Genomic DNA, 16,885 nt, shown 5'->3' with positions numbered 1-16,885 from the left:
AAGAAAAGCCCTAAATTTTTACAAAATTCAGTTAAGACAGAAATAAGTCATTCCCCTGTGGACTGTTAGCAACCAAAGGGCTAAACATCACGGTTTCAGGTGCTCGGAAATCGTTGGGGAAGCAGCCTTCCCTCCTCCCCTCATTAAAAATAAACAAAGTCGCTATGATCAAACTACCCACTAACAATACCTACAGCGTTACATGTGCCTGCAGCGCTCCGTGAGGCGAAGGCAAGGCAGGGCAGGCCAGGCCAGGCTCCCGCTCCTGCCGGTACCGCCGGGGCCGGCACCCGCCGCCCTGAGGGGAGGCCCGGCCGTTGAGGCACGCGGCTGGCCGGGACCCTCCGCCGCGCTGAGGGGGCACCGCCCGCGGCTCGCGCAGCGACCGTTACAAGCGGTGAGGACCCCGCGGGCGCGGCGCCCCCTGCCGGCCCCGCTGCAGCACGGCTCCGTCCCACGGCGGTGAGCCCGGAGCTCCCCGGAGGGGGCGCCGCTGGGCCGGGGGGCTCGGGCGCCCGTTGAGGGGCGGCTCAGGCGTTCTCTCCCCGTTAAGCACGCCGAAGGACGGTGCAGTGATTCAAAGTGCTTTCCTAACTCCAGTGGTAAACTTTTCCTGGGATCACAGAGTCATAGAATGGTTTGGGTTGGAAAGGACCTTAAGATCATCCAGTTCCAACCCCCCTGCCATGGGCAGGGACACCTCACACTAAACCATCTCACCCAAGGCTCTGTCCAACCTAGCCTTGAACACCGCCAGGGATGGAGCATTCACAACCTCCCTGGGCAACCCACCAGTGCCTCACCACCCTCACAGTAAAGAACTCGTTCCTTATATCGAATCTAAACTTCCCCTGTTTAAGTTTGAACCCATCACCCCTTGTCCTATCACTACAGTTCCTAATGAAGAGTCCCTCCCCAGCATCCCTATAGCCCCCTTCAGATACTGGAAGGCTGCTATGAGGTCTCCATTGCATTTTGTATATTAACAATAAACATCAGTTCCTCTGGGCTATTTCTATTATCCTGAAGTTGCACATACTCCCCTATTCCTCGGACATATTGAAGTCTAAGGGGAACAAAACCAGGAAGAAAATCAGTTTGATCCCTTCAGAGCTCAAACAGTACTTACACGACACACCACCTCTAGCCTTGCTGGCTTTGACAGCACTGCAGGAGTCCTCCACTGTTCCACACAGCTGCCTTCTCCTTGCTTCTTGCACGCAGTCATTATGCACAGCAATCACATCCCTGTTGGCCTCAGCATGTCACAGATGCAAGTTCCTTCTGCATAAACTGATATGTTACTGTTACTATTATAAGCTGCATAATTTGGAGTAACTGACATAGGAGTAGATGTTCCTCTTCTCATTGTCATTACACTGCTACCTAGAAGGCATTACATGAGTAGAGCTGTTTATCAAGAAGGCAGTCAGCTGAGCCAACTGTCTTCCTTAACATTTTTCCCTGCCTCTTCTTTTTCTGCTCCTTCACTTATCAAATGACAGAGTGAGCACTAGAGCTGTGAGGAAGCAAACATGAAAATCAGATGGGTGATTCCTAGAATAGCCCTTGAGTATCAGAGGTGTTAAATGTGAATGTGTACATGAAGCCACCAATAAACATCCCTGATGCTTATTCTTTTTTTATTTGCCTTCCTTGGTAGCAACTACATCATCATGTTTTGGAGAAGACACCTTTCAACTCTTTGTACTCACACAGTTGTGATTGCTGGATGATATTTATATCTCAGTGACAGGCATTTATCGTCTCAACAAATGAAGGTTCAAAACAAGCCCTATGTTGTCTTTACTAAGAGAGCACCTGTGGGGAAGAAAATCCCACAAACACAAAAGAAATAGAAAAAAAGGGCCTTTTGAGCATGGGAATGCTCATCTTCATGTTAGTGTAAGCACAATGAACAACAAGCTGTCATAAAATCTCAAAAAATTGGTTAAGATTTGGAAGCAACAGAATAAATGCTTTCTGCTGCCCCATCTAAGAAAACTGAACTGAGCAAGGCTGTTCATCCTCTGGTCATCAAAACGATTTTAACATGTAAGCTGAGACTGTCAATCTAAATGTATCCCAAACTCATTTTTCTAAATAAGGGCACAGAAAGAACAGTTATGCTCAGAGATCACATGTGGGCTTCAGATTAATGAAAATGAGGTTGCTCAATATTCTGCTGACTTGAGAAAAACAGCACTGACATGACTCACCTCTTTCCCTTCTCCTCAGGGAATCATTCCTTCTAACACAAGTTAGGATTCCTTTTTATATAACTAGATCATGAAACAGGAGTTCAGCTGTCTATTAAACACAAAGCAAATTCATCAAATCATGCATACCATTTATATAACTGCATTTAAATAACATTTTATCAAAGGAAGGCATATCAAGCTAAATAAATTTTCTCTTTTGTTCCTTGCGTAGGAATTTCATTTTAAGAAGTATTTTTCTGTAACTGAATGGATGCCAGTTGCAGAAATATCTGCCACTAAGCTAGAAAAATCTCATCATAACTTTTCATTATTGATATTAAATGCTAGAAATCCTCTGGGAGAGAAATGAACATATTGGATGTTTGCACTTTCTGGGGAAATGTTGCAAACTTGTTTACCAGAAGACTGCTATAGGAGAAAACAAACCCAATAAAAAGAGACTCATATGTCTACTGAATAGTCCTTCTGATCCTGCAAATATTTTTGTTTGTGACATTTATAGAATAACATCAAGCAGTAAAAGGGAACTTAAGAACAATTTTTCAGGTGCTTAATACCCACGGGTAGAACCAGGCTTTGTCTCTTTCCAATTTCAGAGGGCTTTAACAAATCAATATCCTTACAATATATTGGTTACAGCATGTCTCCATCAGCTTCTATTTACTTCTCTGAAAATGCTCCATTCCTTTTGGTATTGGTCCTTTGACATGAAGGAAAGTCTTTGCCTCACATTTATTTCTGTCAGAAAGCTTTGCCCAGAAGGAGCACAGAAGCCTGCTTGAAGGGAAAAAAATGCGAAGCGCAAATAGATACATCATCATCCATGAAACTTTAAAGTAGAAGACATGCAGGTAATCGTACTTTTTACACAAGACATTATTTAGCAACATAGGCTTAAACAATTTAACATGATTATTTTTGTTCCTGTACCCTCAGCCGCAAACACGGTGATGGTCCACACCAGAGCAAGCAAGGAGGCCTTGGGGCAGCTCCATCCACTGGCATGTGCAGCCCCTAGAATTTATTCCATGACTGAGTCTCCTGATGGTTGGTTTGCCAGGAATGAGAGAAACTAAAATGCTTTAAGTTAAAACAGACAGATTCCATTTTTTTTTGTCTGACTTCTATAAGTATATTAGGACCCTATAAAGGGTCCTTCAATAAGTATGAGTGGCAAAAACCATGCCAGCCTCATCTCATGCTTCTGTAGGGCACTAAAGCAGTCTTGGAGATATTTTCTTCAGTTGAAAATATTTGAATACATTCAATCTTGTCTGAATGCTTAAATCTGATGAAAAACTTTTCAACTATATATTTTATGCAAGAAATAAGTATCATTCTTCATTGCAGAAGGCATGTGTATCAATTACTACAAACAGACTTCCACAGAATTCGCTAGAAACCATCATCATTTTCTAGCATGACCTAAAAGCTATATAGAGAAAAACATTTAAAACTCGCTACTAAAAATAGATTTGGGTTATTATTTCACTATAAAGGAGAGATTTCTTGTTTGAAAAGTGGGCCAAGTACCTATGCCAGGCAGTGCTATCTGCATGCATGTCAAAAAACACGAGGAATTTCTAGAGTTCACGAATAACTCGAAATTGACAACTTTGGCAACTTGAAAACTTGTCTGGAGGGGGAAAGGAGTATAAAATACACCCTGATCTCTTTAAATCATCCCTTAAACAAGGGTTTTGGATTTGTTTGTTTCCTTGGAAATGTTTTATAGCATAATAGAAATGGTTCATTTAGCTGTCTTTTCAGAATGATGATAAGCTGTTTGACTGGCAAGGCTTAGAATAAGTTACAAAGACTGACGCTGAAAATGTATCAAGATGAGAATGTTAAGCCCTCAAAAAGGAACCAACTTACAGAAGGCTCTTGATACATTAATTTAGTCCACTGCATTACACTACAACTGAGACTGCACTATTATGTGCTACTTTTCCCTTAGGATTTACCTTACTAACAGGAAGTAGGGAAAGATCATGCTGAATGCAAACCTTATTGATATTTTACTTTAAACCCTTTGTTCAATCCCTGTTCTTGTGCTGATACTGAAGCTCCCCATCAGATGCAGCAGCTCCCCCCCAAGCCACAGGCAGGCTCTGCCCAACAGCTGCAATCAGGCCCTGTTCAAATAGAGTCTTTGAAGAGTTTTCCTATCGAGCTCTACACTGAATGCAGACCCATGGAGGCTTTTCCTCAAAAGGTCACCAAGTTGACCAAATCCCAGGGAATGTGTAGCCCAAAGGTGACTCCAAATGAGATGTGTGCACGTGGTTAACTTTGCTTAAAGAAAATAGGCAAATACACATCTCAGTGTCATAGGTGTGATGAATTTTGCGTTAAATCCCCCAAAATTCAACGAAGACACAACCCCACAGAACTGCTTCATTTGCTCCTTTCAGAAGTGACTAAACCACATTTGCTTAATGTGAGATATGCAAAATGTTTTCCATATATTTCTGTAAAGAAAAATATGTATGTGAAAGAATGACTGCGTTTTTACAAGGGCATGTACTCACAGGGCAGGGGGGAATGGCTTTAAGCTGACGGAGGGGAGACTGAGATGAGCTCTTAGGCAGAAGTTCTTCCCTGTGAGGGTGCTGAGGCACTGGCACAGGGTGCCCAGAGAAGCTGTGGCTGCCCCATTCCTACCAGTGCTCAAGGCCTGGTTGGACGAGGCTTGGAGTAACCTGCTCTAGTGGAAGGTGCCAGTTCCCGTGGCAGGAGGTTGGAACTGGATGAGCTTTAAGGGCCCTTCCAACCCAAACCAGACTGGGATTCTATGATTAATGAAAAATTTTCTGACACACAGTTTCACCCCTAATATTTGACATAGTTATACCCATCTCATGAAGAATCTCAACCAGCCACACGTGTAAACACTGCTCCCGAGGCAGCCCAAGAAATCCACTTGCAGGTTTGCGCACACCTTGATGCCAGTTCCACCTAACAAAGGCAGTGTTTGCTGTGCTCCTCAATGCTGCCCACTGGATCCCTGGAGGTGCCGAGGGCTCTCCGAGACTTCACTGGGAGAAGGGTTAAGGAGCTTTCCCCGTTTTTGCAGGTCAGGACTCCCCAGAGATCTGCCGGAGCCGTGGGCACTCACAAGCCTCTGCTCCGCGGGGCAGTGGCAACTGAAGTAAATATTCCAATAAAACAGTAATTCCACTTCCCGACTTCCCAAACCAAACTACTTAGCCTGGGTCGGACCCCACAGCCCCCCCGCCCCAGTTTTCCGGGGGTTCCTCTGCCAGGAGCTCACCCTCGTCTGAGAGGTGATACAGTCGCCGCGGAACCTCCTGCCGGGATGCGCGTGTGCCCCGACGAGCCGCGCGTCCTGACAGGGAGGAACCGGCGCTTTCGGACGCGAGGGGACACCCCCACCGCCCGGACACGCTTCCTCAGCCCTGGGCGGGGACAGGCGGCGAACACTGAGCCCCGCGACCGGACGGGATGAGGATGGGGATGAGGATGGGGATGAGGACTGGGATGAGGATGGGGATGAGGATGAGGATGGGGATGGGGATGGGGATGGGGATGAGGATGAGGATGAGGATGGGGAGTCCCTCCGCATGCCGCCAGTCACATGTTCCTGATGCGGGAGGAGCTCCGAGGCCGCGCGCACCTGCGGCCCCCGCCTTTGTGCAGTGCAGGTGCAGCGTCCGCCCCCCCCCCGCCGTGACGTCACACGGCCGCACGCGGGGCACCATGGGAGAATCCCAATGTTTTCCGACGGATGCGCTCAGCAGTGTGGCGGCTTGAGGCGACTCCGGGAGCGACGCTCGGGGCGAAGGGGGGACACGTCCCGAGAGGGGGCGGCGGCGGCTGTGGCGGCGGGGGGCCGGGCCGGTGCTCCGCGCCCCGGCTCTTCCCCACCCCGCCCGGCAGCATGGCCCACCCCCGTGAGGCGTCCGGGGCTGCCCCCTGAGCGCCCGGCGCCGGCGGAGCGCCCCACCGCAGCCTGCCGACGGTGCAGGGAAAGATGCTGCTGCCGCGGCTGGTCTTGCCCGGCTGACGCCTCGCCGCCGCCGCACCCCCGTCCCCATTGTCCCCCGGCCGCCGCCGGCTCCATGAGCGCTTCCTCCTCCCCCCGCCTCTAAGCTTCCCGCCCTCCACCTCATGGCTGCATCGGAAGAAGGGACCGGCTGCTTTCTCCCGAGAGGCAGGTCTCAGAGTGACCCCAGCATCCTCACCGACCCCGCGGGCCCCGGCGCCGGAGAGCGCCCAGGTACCGGCAGCGCCCGGGCGGGGGGCGGGCAGGGGCGCGCCGAGACCATCCTCCGATTAGCAGCGCGGCCAGGCAGGGGACAGGGAGCGCGTTTTCCGCAGCGAGTGCCGGAATGGTGAAGCCGCTGCGCTCGGAGCGGGGCTGCAGCGGAGTAATTCCCGCGGCTTTGCGATCCCCGCGATCCTCCACCGAGTGAGCGGGCGGGGGGCGCGGCTGGCGCCGGGCGGCGGGGCCCGGCGGAACCCTCCGGTGAGGCTCAGGCGGAGCCGGCTGGTTACTTAAGTGGGGTGCTGGGGGAATAAAGTCTAATGAGGAAGGCGGTTTGCATGGGATCACCATGGAGACACGAGGACACAGGGTCATAATTAAAGGCTTTCTCAGCTCCAGAAGGTAATTGTCACTTCCAAGGAGAAGCGTGAGCTTCTTATGGGGTGTGGGCACAGGGCGAGGTGCAGGGGGGCACAGCCGGGGCGCTGAAGTATAAATAGAATATTGTGATTAGATTTTCTTTAACAATGGCTAATGGTGTTTTGAGCTTAACTTCACTTTGAGGAATAATCCTAAATGTCTGTTGGGGGGGTGACTCAGTCATTTCAGGCTGTCAGCATCCAGAATGCAAGCAATGACCCCTAGAGAAAAAAATAAAAAAGAGAAACAACTCCATCACTTTGATGTGATGTGACTGTGAGCAAAGGCACAACAACAAGCTGGAGGCAAAGGCTAAGAGCCAGTTTACTCTTGGTTTCTCTGAATAAGTGTCATACAAGAATGGGAAGGTTTCTTTATGAGGAGTAACCAAACCAGCGTGAGACAATGCAGGGGGTGTTGATTGCTGCTGCCCGTTACACTGAATTCTAAAGCTAGAAATACCTCTGGGCTTTGGGTCAGGCACTGTCAGCCTGGAAGAGACAGTCCCTGAACACAATTTTGGGCTGAACTTCAGTTCCAGCCTTTTTCAGATTGCTGAGTGAAATATTCCAGGCTGTTTTCATACACCTGCTATGCTGCTTCCTTCTGAGACCATGAAGATATTAATATCTGTAACTATTTTAAGTTCTATTTATTTGTCTTATCACGCAATTCTGAGCACCTTGCTCTAGAGTGAAATACAAATTAAATTAAGGCAAACAGTAAATGATTTATCTCTGATGCCCAACTGCTCCGATACCCTAAGTGAAGGGAACAAAGGACGCTTCTAACATGAACTGCTCTACTCACTCCCAAAGGGGCAATCTTGGCTGAAAGAGGAATGTATGTTTCTGCCATTTGGTTTCTGGAAGCAGAAGTGACTAATGAAAGGAAGGCATATGCAGTCTTGGGTTTAATTCCTCTATAGTATTTTCTGCTAATTAATTATTTTGGCCTTTGTGAGATATACAACAAAGAAAGTAGCAACATGTCTGACAGACAAAGATATAAACATTATGATGTGTTTTGTAAGGAGAAAGAACTATCTATACTAAGTAGCGTTTTTTCCCCCGATACAGACTTCATCAGATAAGTGTCCCATTGTATGGCAGAAGCTATACTAATAAGCAAGAAAAGATGTTTTTGATGGTATTGTGTTAAACATACAATATGTGGAGAGAAACAAAAGGTGATGGGTTTTGTGCAGGTGCGTATAGATAGTAGTAGAGTTAGCCCATTTGGTAAGCTTTTCAGGTCTTAAATTTGCTCATCAAATAGTATTGAACATTCATATGCTTCAGAATTATAATAAAGTGAATATAAATGACTTAATTTAAATAATATTTTACCCTACAGTGCTGTAAGTAACCACTTACTGTGAGCAATTTCATACAATTGGTTATTAAAAAACCTGAAATATATTTTATACTACTGTAAGAATTATGTACACTAGAAGACATAATTGTAATTTATCTTATTGTGGAAAATAATTTTATCATTATAATACCAACATAGCCATCTATGGACTCTAGTCAAAAGAAAGTCTTAGGAGTGCTAAATGACACATAGTGAGTTTGTGTTTACATCCCAACCCTGCTCACAGACAAACCATGTAGAGAAGTGAGCTGGAACATTCAGGATTCTTTGTTAATTTAAAAACTGAATTAATTTTCATTAACATTTAAGTCATGCATTGAAATTTTACAGACAAAACCAAACCAAAACCAAACAAAAAAAACCAAACCAATAACAAAAAATGGAGAAAACTGAAGAATCCCTACAAAGCATTCCTACTTTTATATGGCATTTGAATGATACTACATTCCTACTGGAAATGCACTCCTGTTTTGCAATGTTGTCAGAAATGCATGATGTGATGAAGGATTATTTTGTATCAGTTCATTTGCCTGTGTCTGTTTAGAGGAAAGTAGGTAGCAGACGTGGTAATAGATGAAGCCAACCTATATTCTAAAGATTTTTCTGGAGTTTCTGTGGGTTTGTTTAAAGACATAATTCATATTTCTTTTCTTGACCTATACAGTTAGGGGTTTTTAGCCCAGCTTTATACTGGATATGTCAGTGGCATAGCTGAGAATGTAGAGGTGCCACCACGTAGCTTTTCCTGTATTTAGCTAAGAAAATTCCCCAATGCAATGCTTCATTTTCCTTTCTCTCTTGAACCGCAGCTGAATGTACATTGACTGTACACAGCATGGTGACAAGCCTTGCTGGCTGTCCTGCACAAGTTCACAGCTTTCTATGACTGGACGGTATTATCTCTTTTTACCTGACACTGAATAATGCGAATAGATTCAAGGAATTCAGGAGGACCAGACCGCAGACAGCAAGTATGAGTTCACCTCCATATTGTTTCATCTGCAAATTTTTTTTTATGAACTATTGCTTGAGGTCAAATCTCAAAGGGAGTTTCCCATGTGAGAATAAAGCTGAAATTTGGTTTGGTCTTCTTCAAGGGAGCAAGAGCACGGAATAACTAAGTAACAGTCTGAGTCAGATAGTCTTAGATGCTGATTTTTGAGAAGTTCTGGACACTCACAACCCTGACTGATGCCAGCAGAAGCTGCAATTACTCCTTGAACAATCAGGGCTTCATGGTAAAGCTTCTTATCAGGGTGCTGTTCTTCACAAAGCATTCACTGTAGAAATAAAAAGCTATTTTCATTTATTAAATTACAAGTTATTTTATAACCTTGAATGTTTATTTGTTTTAGTTGAATCAGTTCTTTTCTCCTTTAAGACAAAACAGTGCATTTCAGCCTGTGACTTAAGTGAACTATTTTCTGGCCACTGAGCAATAGTTTATGAGAATCACTGTCCAGTGAATGCTGGACTTCATATTCCAGTCTTTATTGAAACACACTGTCATGCTGAGTGAACAAGCCTTAAGAAGGAATATGTCCTGAATTTGAGAAGCACACATCACAATACTTAGGTCTTGCTTAACTATAGACTGTCTCTAGACTGTGCTAGAATTTTGTTTTTCTTATTGCACCATGACTTAATTCCAGCTTTGAAGAAGCATCACAATTAACACAAGTTTCGTTTGGAAATCCCCATAGGAAAGGACTCTAAAACCAGTAGCATCCTTCCCTGCTGCCATTAAGACGGCATTGTTTCCACTGAGTTTGGGAGAAAGCCAGAGTATGAAGTTTTATCAGATTGTGTGTATAAAGACACAGCCTAATTGATTGTAGATCTGGGGTTAGCTCTTAGCTGAAGTCTAGAAAATATCTTGCCATAACATCAAGGGTAATTTTTTTGACCCAGTTAATGGAGTTTTAAAATGGTAAAATACTGGTTAAGTTCTAATTCAAAAAATTAAAATGTTGTGGAAGATTATTTAGATGATAAAAGACAGCAATCGCTTAAGAACACATAATGCAAAGAAGGATTTCATTCATTCCAGTGATCATAATATTTTCCTTTTCCCTTTTTCTTTCCCCTCCTCCATCTTTCCAGGTAAGGATCAAGACTGAAAGGAGAGTCTAAAGAGCGCATGGGTATTAAATTCAGAACAGATTTCAGTATCACAATCTATTTGAGAGGCAGTTGCAGGAAGCCAAAATATTGCTCTCGTTATGTGCCAGTCACAGGGCGTAGAAAAGATTGACAAGCGCGTTTGATTTGTAGTCATAGAAGACAGGACTCCACAGACTGAAGAAGAGCACACCATGTCAAAACTCAGTATTGCTTGAGGAGATATAGACAGCCATGACAATGTGTGAAAATGTCACACCACACCCTCCCGCCCCTCCCCCCCCCCCCCCCCCCCCCCCCCCAATTTTGGGATGGATGGATGGATTAAATCCATTTTAATTTGTAGAAGTATACATTGGTGCCATCCCGGTTTGCTCTTTATGCTGCTACTTTTCCTCCCTGGCACAATGCAGTTAAAGAATTTTTCAGGATGGGTGTTACTGAGTTCTTCAGCAGACCTTGCCAGTGGTCCTTCTCCTCCAATGTGGGATCCATACCAAGGCAAGGAGCTGTTGTGGTGCATGCAGTATTGTTAGATGTTGTTAACAGCTATACTAACATAATTTCTTATCATTCTCATTGGAGAAGACTGATGAAAGGATTTCTCTACAGTTTGCTACAGTGTGCTTCCAGATCTGACAAGTTAGATCTACTTCAGAGTAGTTCCAGAGGTGTACAACTATGTTGCTACCAAATACTAATTCCCTTTCTATTTCGATTGATACCACTTCTAATCAGCAGCACTGTGCACTGAATTAACTCGAGAAGAGAACAACTGAATAAAATTTAAAGCTCATCACTGCTTCTAGTTATCATAATTCACAAGTTTTGTAGCAGGAAGCAATCTTGTAAGTATTCTTCTAGGATGCTAAGGAGAGAGTTGAAGTGTTTTGTTCCTTTTACAGTGTCCCTCTCTGGGCTATAGGACGACCTGTAACACAGCAAAGCCTTAATATAAGGACAGCATTCATTGGTAATGCCTAGGGAATGTTGTAATGCAGTAAAACATCAAGTTTAGGAATGCTCTATGCTAGGGCTTTTTCTGTTTTTCCTTTTCCTTCTATTCTAAAGGAAATTGATAGCAGAGTGGGTGCCAGGCCAGAAGAAGATGCTGTTGATGCTCTGCCTGTCAGCTTGCTGCTGCTCTCATCCTTTTGCAGTCGCTTAGATTACTGCAACTTAAACCAGGGACTTGTAGGCTTATCTGTGATGTCTTTAGTCATTGCACAGATTTTCAGATGTGACACTAACACTCGAGCCAGGCACCCCTATTAAACGTTCCTTTTTTTCAAACACCAGAAATATTTTGGTTTCCATTTCCTTTTCCTGTATCAAACAGTCTGTTCTGTTAACGGAGATGGTTTAGCCTACATCCTATTTCTTCTGAAACAAGAAATGTACCAGGTCTCTAAATCTTTTCCCAGCACTCTTATGACTAAAATAAAATAAGCTGATCAATGCTTTTGCTCCAGTTTATGACCTAATCCTATGTTTCATGTATATAAAGCTTTGGGATATTTTAAATTCTCTCACTCAAAGTCAGAATGTTTCTGTTCAGATCTATGCAAAGGCCTCCAGCTGAAAATTGCAGTTCCACACATAATGGGGAGTATATTAAGGAATGCTCAGAAGAGACAAGAAATATGCAGGGTATTAGTTTACTTAATGTCCCATTTCCTTTTACATTTAAATCCAAATTTCCGTTCTATAAGGGTCCCCAAAACCTTCATTATCTGTGGGAATGTAGAGTTTATGCTGGTTGCCTGGGTATTGTACTTACTGAAACTCTACTTAGTTTTTTTGGGGGGGATTCAAGAGAGAGCTTGGTGAGGTTCTGTTTCAATGCTACTCTTACAGCCGTTAAATGAAATCAGTTCGTAAGTATGCTACTCATGTTGAGGGTTGTTTTTAGGCTTTTCCAAGGTTTGACTGCTCCCAGTGTTTGGAGGTTTATATTTGGCTAAATATTAGAGTTATGTAAATGAAATAGAGACCTTTAATGGGGAGGAAAAAAGGTGTTTTACAGTTCTGTTTTCTCCGAAATTCCAAGTTGGCAGGTACTTTAAATGATGCTGAAAAGACATTTAAACCATTTAAACCTTCTTATCCAAGAAGCGGAAATACTGATGACAGACCATCATAACCCAGACTGGATTCATGAGAGTGAGGTCATCATATGGGAAATACCTGGTGGTGTTTTATGAATTTTTTTTTGTACCTATAGTTACTTCTACATCCTTGAGTAATAACTGAGGGTCCTCTTTTTCCTCTTAGCTTTACAATCATTGCCTTCTGAGCAGAAAGTTTGGTCAGAATCTCACTTTGAGATGCAGAAGGTTAAGGGAACGTCACACAGAGCAAATGTGTGCTCTGCTCCCATGTCACGGAGCCCCAACACACTGAGACTGATGTTCCAGACACTTGCTGGTTCCCTTATTCTCAGTGCTACTAGCAAAACCCCTGGGACATGTAAAGGATTTGGTCTAAACTTGAGTATCAGAGTCAGAGTATGTAGGTAGTCTATCATGTCAGTGAAAAAGCTTTTTCACAGGTTATCTGATTTAATAGTTTCTATTATTCCTTGCTGAATCACAATTATTAGTTCTAGAATGTCTTAAACATTATATCCCCCCTGGTCCCTGGGAATCCTTTCTCATGCACCAGAGGGAACCTTGTTATGTGCACACAAGTTCTTTCGTCACTCTTATGTTTGGTTGCAGCAACTGTACTCTGGCATTAAAAGCAGCAGGGATGACATTGCACACTGCACAAAACATGCAGGATTGTTTTTTTTAATTTTTATATTGATATCTAAGTAAGGCTTTTGTATCTTACTGAAGAAATTTTCAGGTCTTAAGTATACAACCACCAAAGGAAGCTGTGTAAGTGAAAAAGGGCTTTTTTCAGAGTTGCAGTATCTTGTACATCACACAGAACTATTACTGATCTCTTGTATATGCTCTACAAAGGGTTTCTGTTTTCATCCTTAACTCTTCAGGTGTCTCCATGCATCATAAAAAAAAAACTATCACAGATCACAAAAAAGATTCAGGCTCACATTCTCCAAAAGCACAGAAAACAATGAAAAACCCCAAGTGTTTCTTATATTTTACAAATGGGAAATTGAGCTTTAATTAACTGACTTTGCTGGGGTTTTGTAGGAAGCCAGTGACACCACTGGAAGTTGACTGGATTTTGTAAGGCTCAGCCCCATACCTTAACCACAGAAATTATCCATAGCAGCACTACTGTTGTGGTAAATGGTGCTTGTGTATGCGGGTGTTTCAGTCTACAGTCAACTTATGGAAAAAATTGGAAGGGATAAGAAAAAATATTTTGTGTGGAAAAGGAAATCTGTTGTCATTGCAAGGTTAGAGACCTCAGATTTAGTTAGTTATTTAGTTAGTTAGTTAAATGTAGCTGCGGTTTCTTGTCCTATGGCTTCCAGGGTTTCATATTACTAATAATGGAGAAAACAGTTTAAGGAAGTACATCTTGGAAATTTGGAGAATTAAAGAAAAAAAAAATCTGAAACTCTGCTTTTTGGATAATGTTAGACTGGGACAGTTTATTCAAAATCATGAGTCTGGTCTCTTGCTTGGAGATTTAGGACAAGAATTTGTATTTGTTAAATCTTCAGAGATTCAGTCTTTGAGCTAAATATTGTTTCACTTAATAGGAAAAAAGGAGAAACCATGGTCTTTTTGATGGAAATGGACAAGGATTTCTAATTACTGTTTAGTACTTCTCCTTCTGCTTTGCAGTTAATTTACCATCTAATGACCTTTTCTGATGTGAAATAGAGGTAGTTGGGAACTTGACAGAGAAAAGGTAAATCAGAAATGATGTATTTGTTCACACTTTTCCACACACCCTTGGGCAGGTATATCTGCACCAGCTTCAGTAAGGACAGAATTTAAACCAAAAAAGTTAAAAAGAGCAGTAACAAGCATCCCTCTCCAAAGTTAGGCAGAATGGGCACTTGCACAGAGTGGAAAGGGTTCAGCTAATCTACAGAGTCCTGAACCCCTGGCTTATCTTTCTCTTTAATGTTACAAGCTTTATTTTAAAGCAAAAGTAAACTCCAAATCTGACTGCATACATTGAGTACTCAGACTTAATGCGCACATATAAGAGTTTCTGCACTCGATGACTTGCTTCTCTGTGCAAATAACATAAACTCATATGGCTGTCAAATAACAAAATCTTCACACTTTGGCTAGGAATGAAGACGGTTTAAGATGATTCAGTCAGTTAATGTTTGTGCCACGCTGAAAATGGGAGTCTCACAGTGCTTGGAGACATGTTAATCTAGAAACGGAACTGTTTATTTGAATAAACAGTGAACAGTTAAGTAACAGTATTAACCTTTCACAGTCTTTGGTTTTGGAGCTGCTCAGTTCGTGCTGTAATGGATAATAGGGCTAAACTCTTTGTTTATAACATTATGGCATTTTCTAGCCAAATTTGTGGCTTGGTATTTTTAAAATTTAATATGTAGCATTAATTACCCTGGCTTCTCTAAGTAGGTCAGATCTATAAATACCAAAGAGCAAGTAAAGCTAAATATGATGCCTTCACTTTCCTTTGCAACGTAGCTGGATTTTTTATGCTAACACAATGGATTCTTTGTGCCCACTAAATAAAATGCCTTTGTTTTTGAAATTCAAGTTGATTTATGGTCTAATGTATACACAATTGATACGTGCCCTTGAGAGAACGTCATATAACTACTTGACACAGGTCAATGGCTTCATGCTCGAATCTGCATGAATATTTCAGTAAGATGATCTTAATCAAGGATATCTTATCTTGTGTTCTGTAGTACAGTAATATCCTGTAATCACACATGGTTCATGCATGCAGACCTGTGATTATAGCTAAAGAAAGGCAGGCCCCTCTGCATAAAGTACTTCATGATTGTTGCATATAATGAAGAGACAGTTCATGCGTTAACTTTGTTATTACATATTTTTATATATATAATATAAATTAATATCATATATAAAATATTATATTTATATATTATATTACTAAATATAATTTATGTAATTATATCTGTATATTATATATAAGATATATCAATAATATATATATTTTTATATATATATTTTTTTTTAACATCAGACTGTTCTGTTGCTGCATAACCAGCAGCTGGACATAAAACACTGCATCACAGCAAGTCAGTGAAGCCTTCAACCCTTTCTGAAGGCTGCTGTGTCCCTCAGGCCATGCAGCCTTCCCTATGCCTGGCCCGTACTGAGCTGCTGGGAATGTCTGTCACATTTCATTCAGTTGCTCACAGAAGTCGCCATTTCACCTCTTAACTAAATAACATGCACCCAGATTTGGTTTCTTTTATCCTGTAAGAGCAAAAAAATGCTTTACTGGGTCAGAACTGTGGTCATTCCAGTCTGGGACAGTGCTCTTCACGCAGGCAGTAGAAGACGCTATTTAGGGAGAGCATCCTTGCTCAGCCTTGAAGCTTGAGACAGGCTGGAAGTCAAACTGAGGGTGACTGAATGAACACGTGGGAACACCAAATGAAATACTGAGGGTCAGTCTTCTGTGTGTGACTGCAAATAACACACATAAGTGTTGATAATTTGGGCAAGTTGCTCAGCATCTAGAACCAGCCCTGCTTTCTTGGGAGACTCAGAGGAACAGTAGAAGAAATCAGTCTCTAAGAGAGTTTCTTGGCTCCTGCAAGTACTTTTTTATTCTTTCATCATGAATGATATGAATCTGAGTGGCGTATTTAGATAGAGCTAACTTTCTCAACAGATAGGTTAGCTCCTGTTCTACTTAAGAATTAGACACTCTTCCCTGTTTCCAGGTCTTGCTGTGTAAGAGATGTGATGAGATTGCTTTGTAACTATCTAAGCCAGAATACCTCAGCCTTCAGAATTAAAATGCTTTCAGTGGGGAAGATGACAGCAAGTTTAAGACTGGAGCCTGGGAAGTTTTCAACACAATGTTCAGTGTTACAGCATTATTTCAGTTGGATTTGAGAAATGCAGTGAGGGAACAGGAAAGGAAGTAGCTAAAAGATTTCTTCTCAACCAGTATACTTTCTGGGCAGCTAAATAATGGCCACTGCTGATCATCCACCTGAGGGATCACTGAATTACTGTAGGCAATTGCAATGACTTGTTCCCTGCATTTTGAATGGGCATGGTGGAGTGAGATGGCTGGATTGAGAACCTTAAATCTGGACCATCCCAAATTGTTTCAGCAGCAGAAAGAAAATGACAGTACAAGAGAAAATCCCAATCAACAGTGTGCCAGTCACCTCTAATGATAACAGAAGTCCTGAAGAACATGCTATTTTACTGTAAACTCCTTATGCTAATTCAAAAGTGAATGATACAAAATAATTACATCCTAAGTAACCCCACGATTCTACTAGATTTTTAATGGAAGCAGGTATCAACTGTTGCCTGAGGCTAGTTTACTTGAACCTTTGCAGTAGTGGTTAACTTAACAGATGACATGACCAGATGCGTGTTTTCTT

At 42.7% G+C, this 16,885-nt stretch overlaps 1 protein-coding gene and 1 long non-coding RNA gene across 3 annotated transcripts in view; one reads left to right on the top strand and one right to left on the bottom strand.

The window, feature by feature from the left end:
- Window positions 1–1,066: 1,066 nt before the first annotated feature.
- Window positions 1,067–3,317, bottom strand: LOC134156229 (uncharacterized). Its single transcript, XR_009961862.1, has 3 exons — window positions 3,153–3,317; window positions 2,220–2,310; window positions 1,067–1,293 (listed from the first exon to the last, which is right to left on the bottom strand). It is a non-coding gene; the product is annotated as an uncharacterized LOC134156229 (long non-coding RNA).
- Window positions 3,318–6,199: 2,882 nt separating this feature from the next.
- PHACTR3 (phosphatase and actin regulator 3) overlaps window positions 6,200–16,885 on the top strand; it is a 107,350-nt gene continuing 96,664 nt past the window's right edge. The window contains exon 1 of one of the 2 annotated variants that reach the window (XM_062604167.1): window positions 6,200–6,465. In XM_062604167.1, coding sequence (XP_062460151.1) covers window positions 6,357–6,465 — 109 coding nt within the window. In that variant the 5' untranslated portion in view covers window positions 6,200–6,356. The remainder of the gene's footprint in view (window positions 6,466–16,885) is intronic. The other variant, XM_062604168.1, reaches the window with a different exon arrangement.

This window comes from Pezoporus occidentalis, unplaced genomic scaffold (genome assembly GCF_034315485.1).
Source record: "Pezoporus occidentalis ecotype Australia unplaced genomic scaffold, CSIRO_AGI_Poc_V1 ctg83, whole genome shotgun sequence".
Classification (NCBI taxonomy): Eukaryota; Metazoa; Chordata; class Aves; order Psittaciformes; family Psittacidae; genus Pezoporus; species Pezoporus occidentalis.
This window is presented reverse-complemented; position numbering and strand designations above follow the sequence as displayed.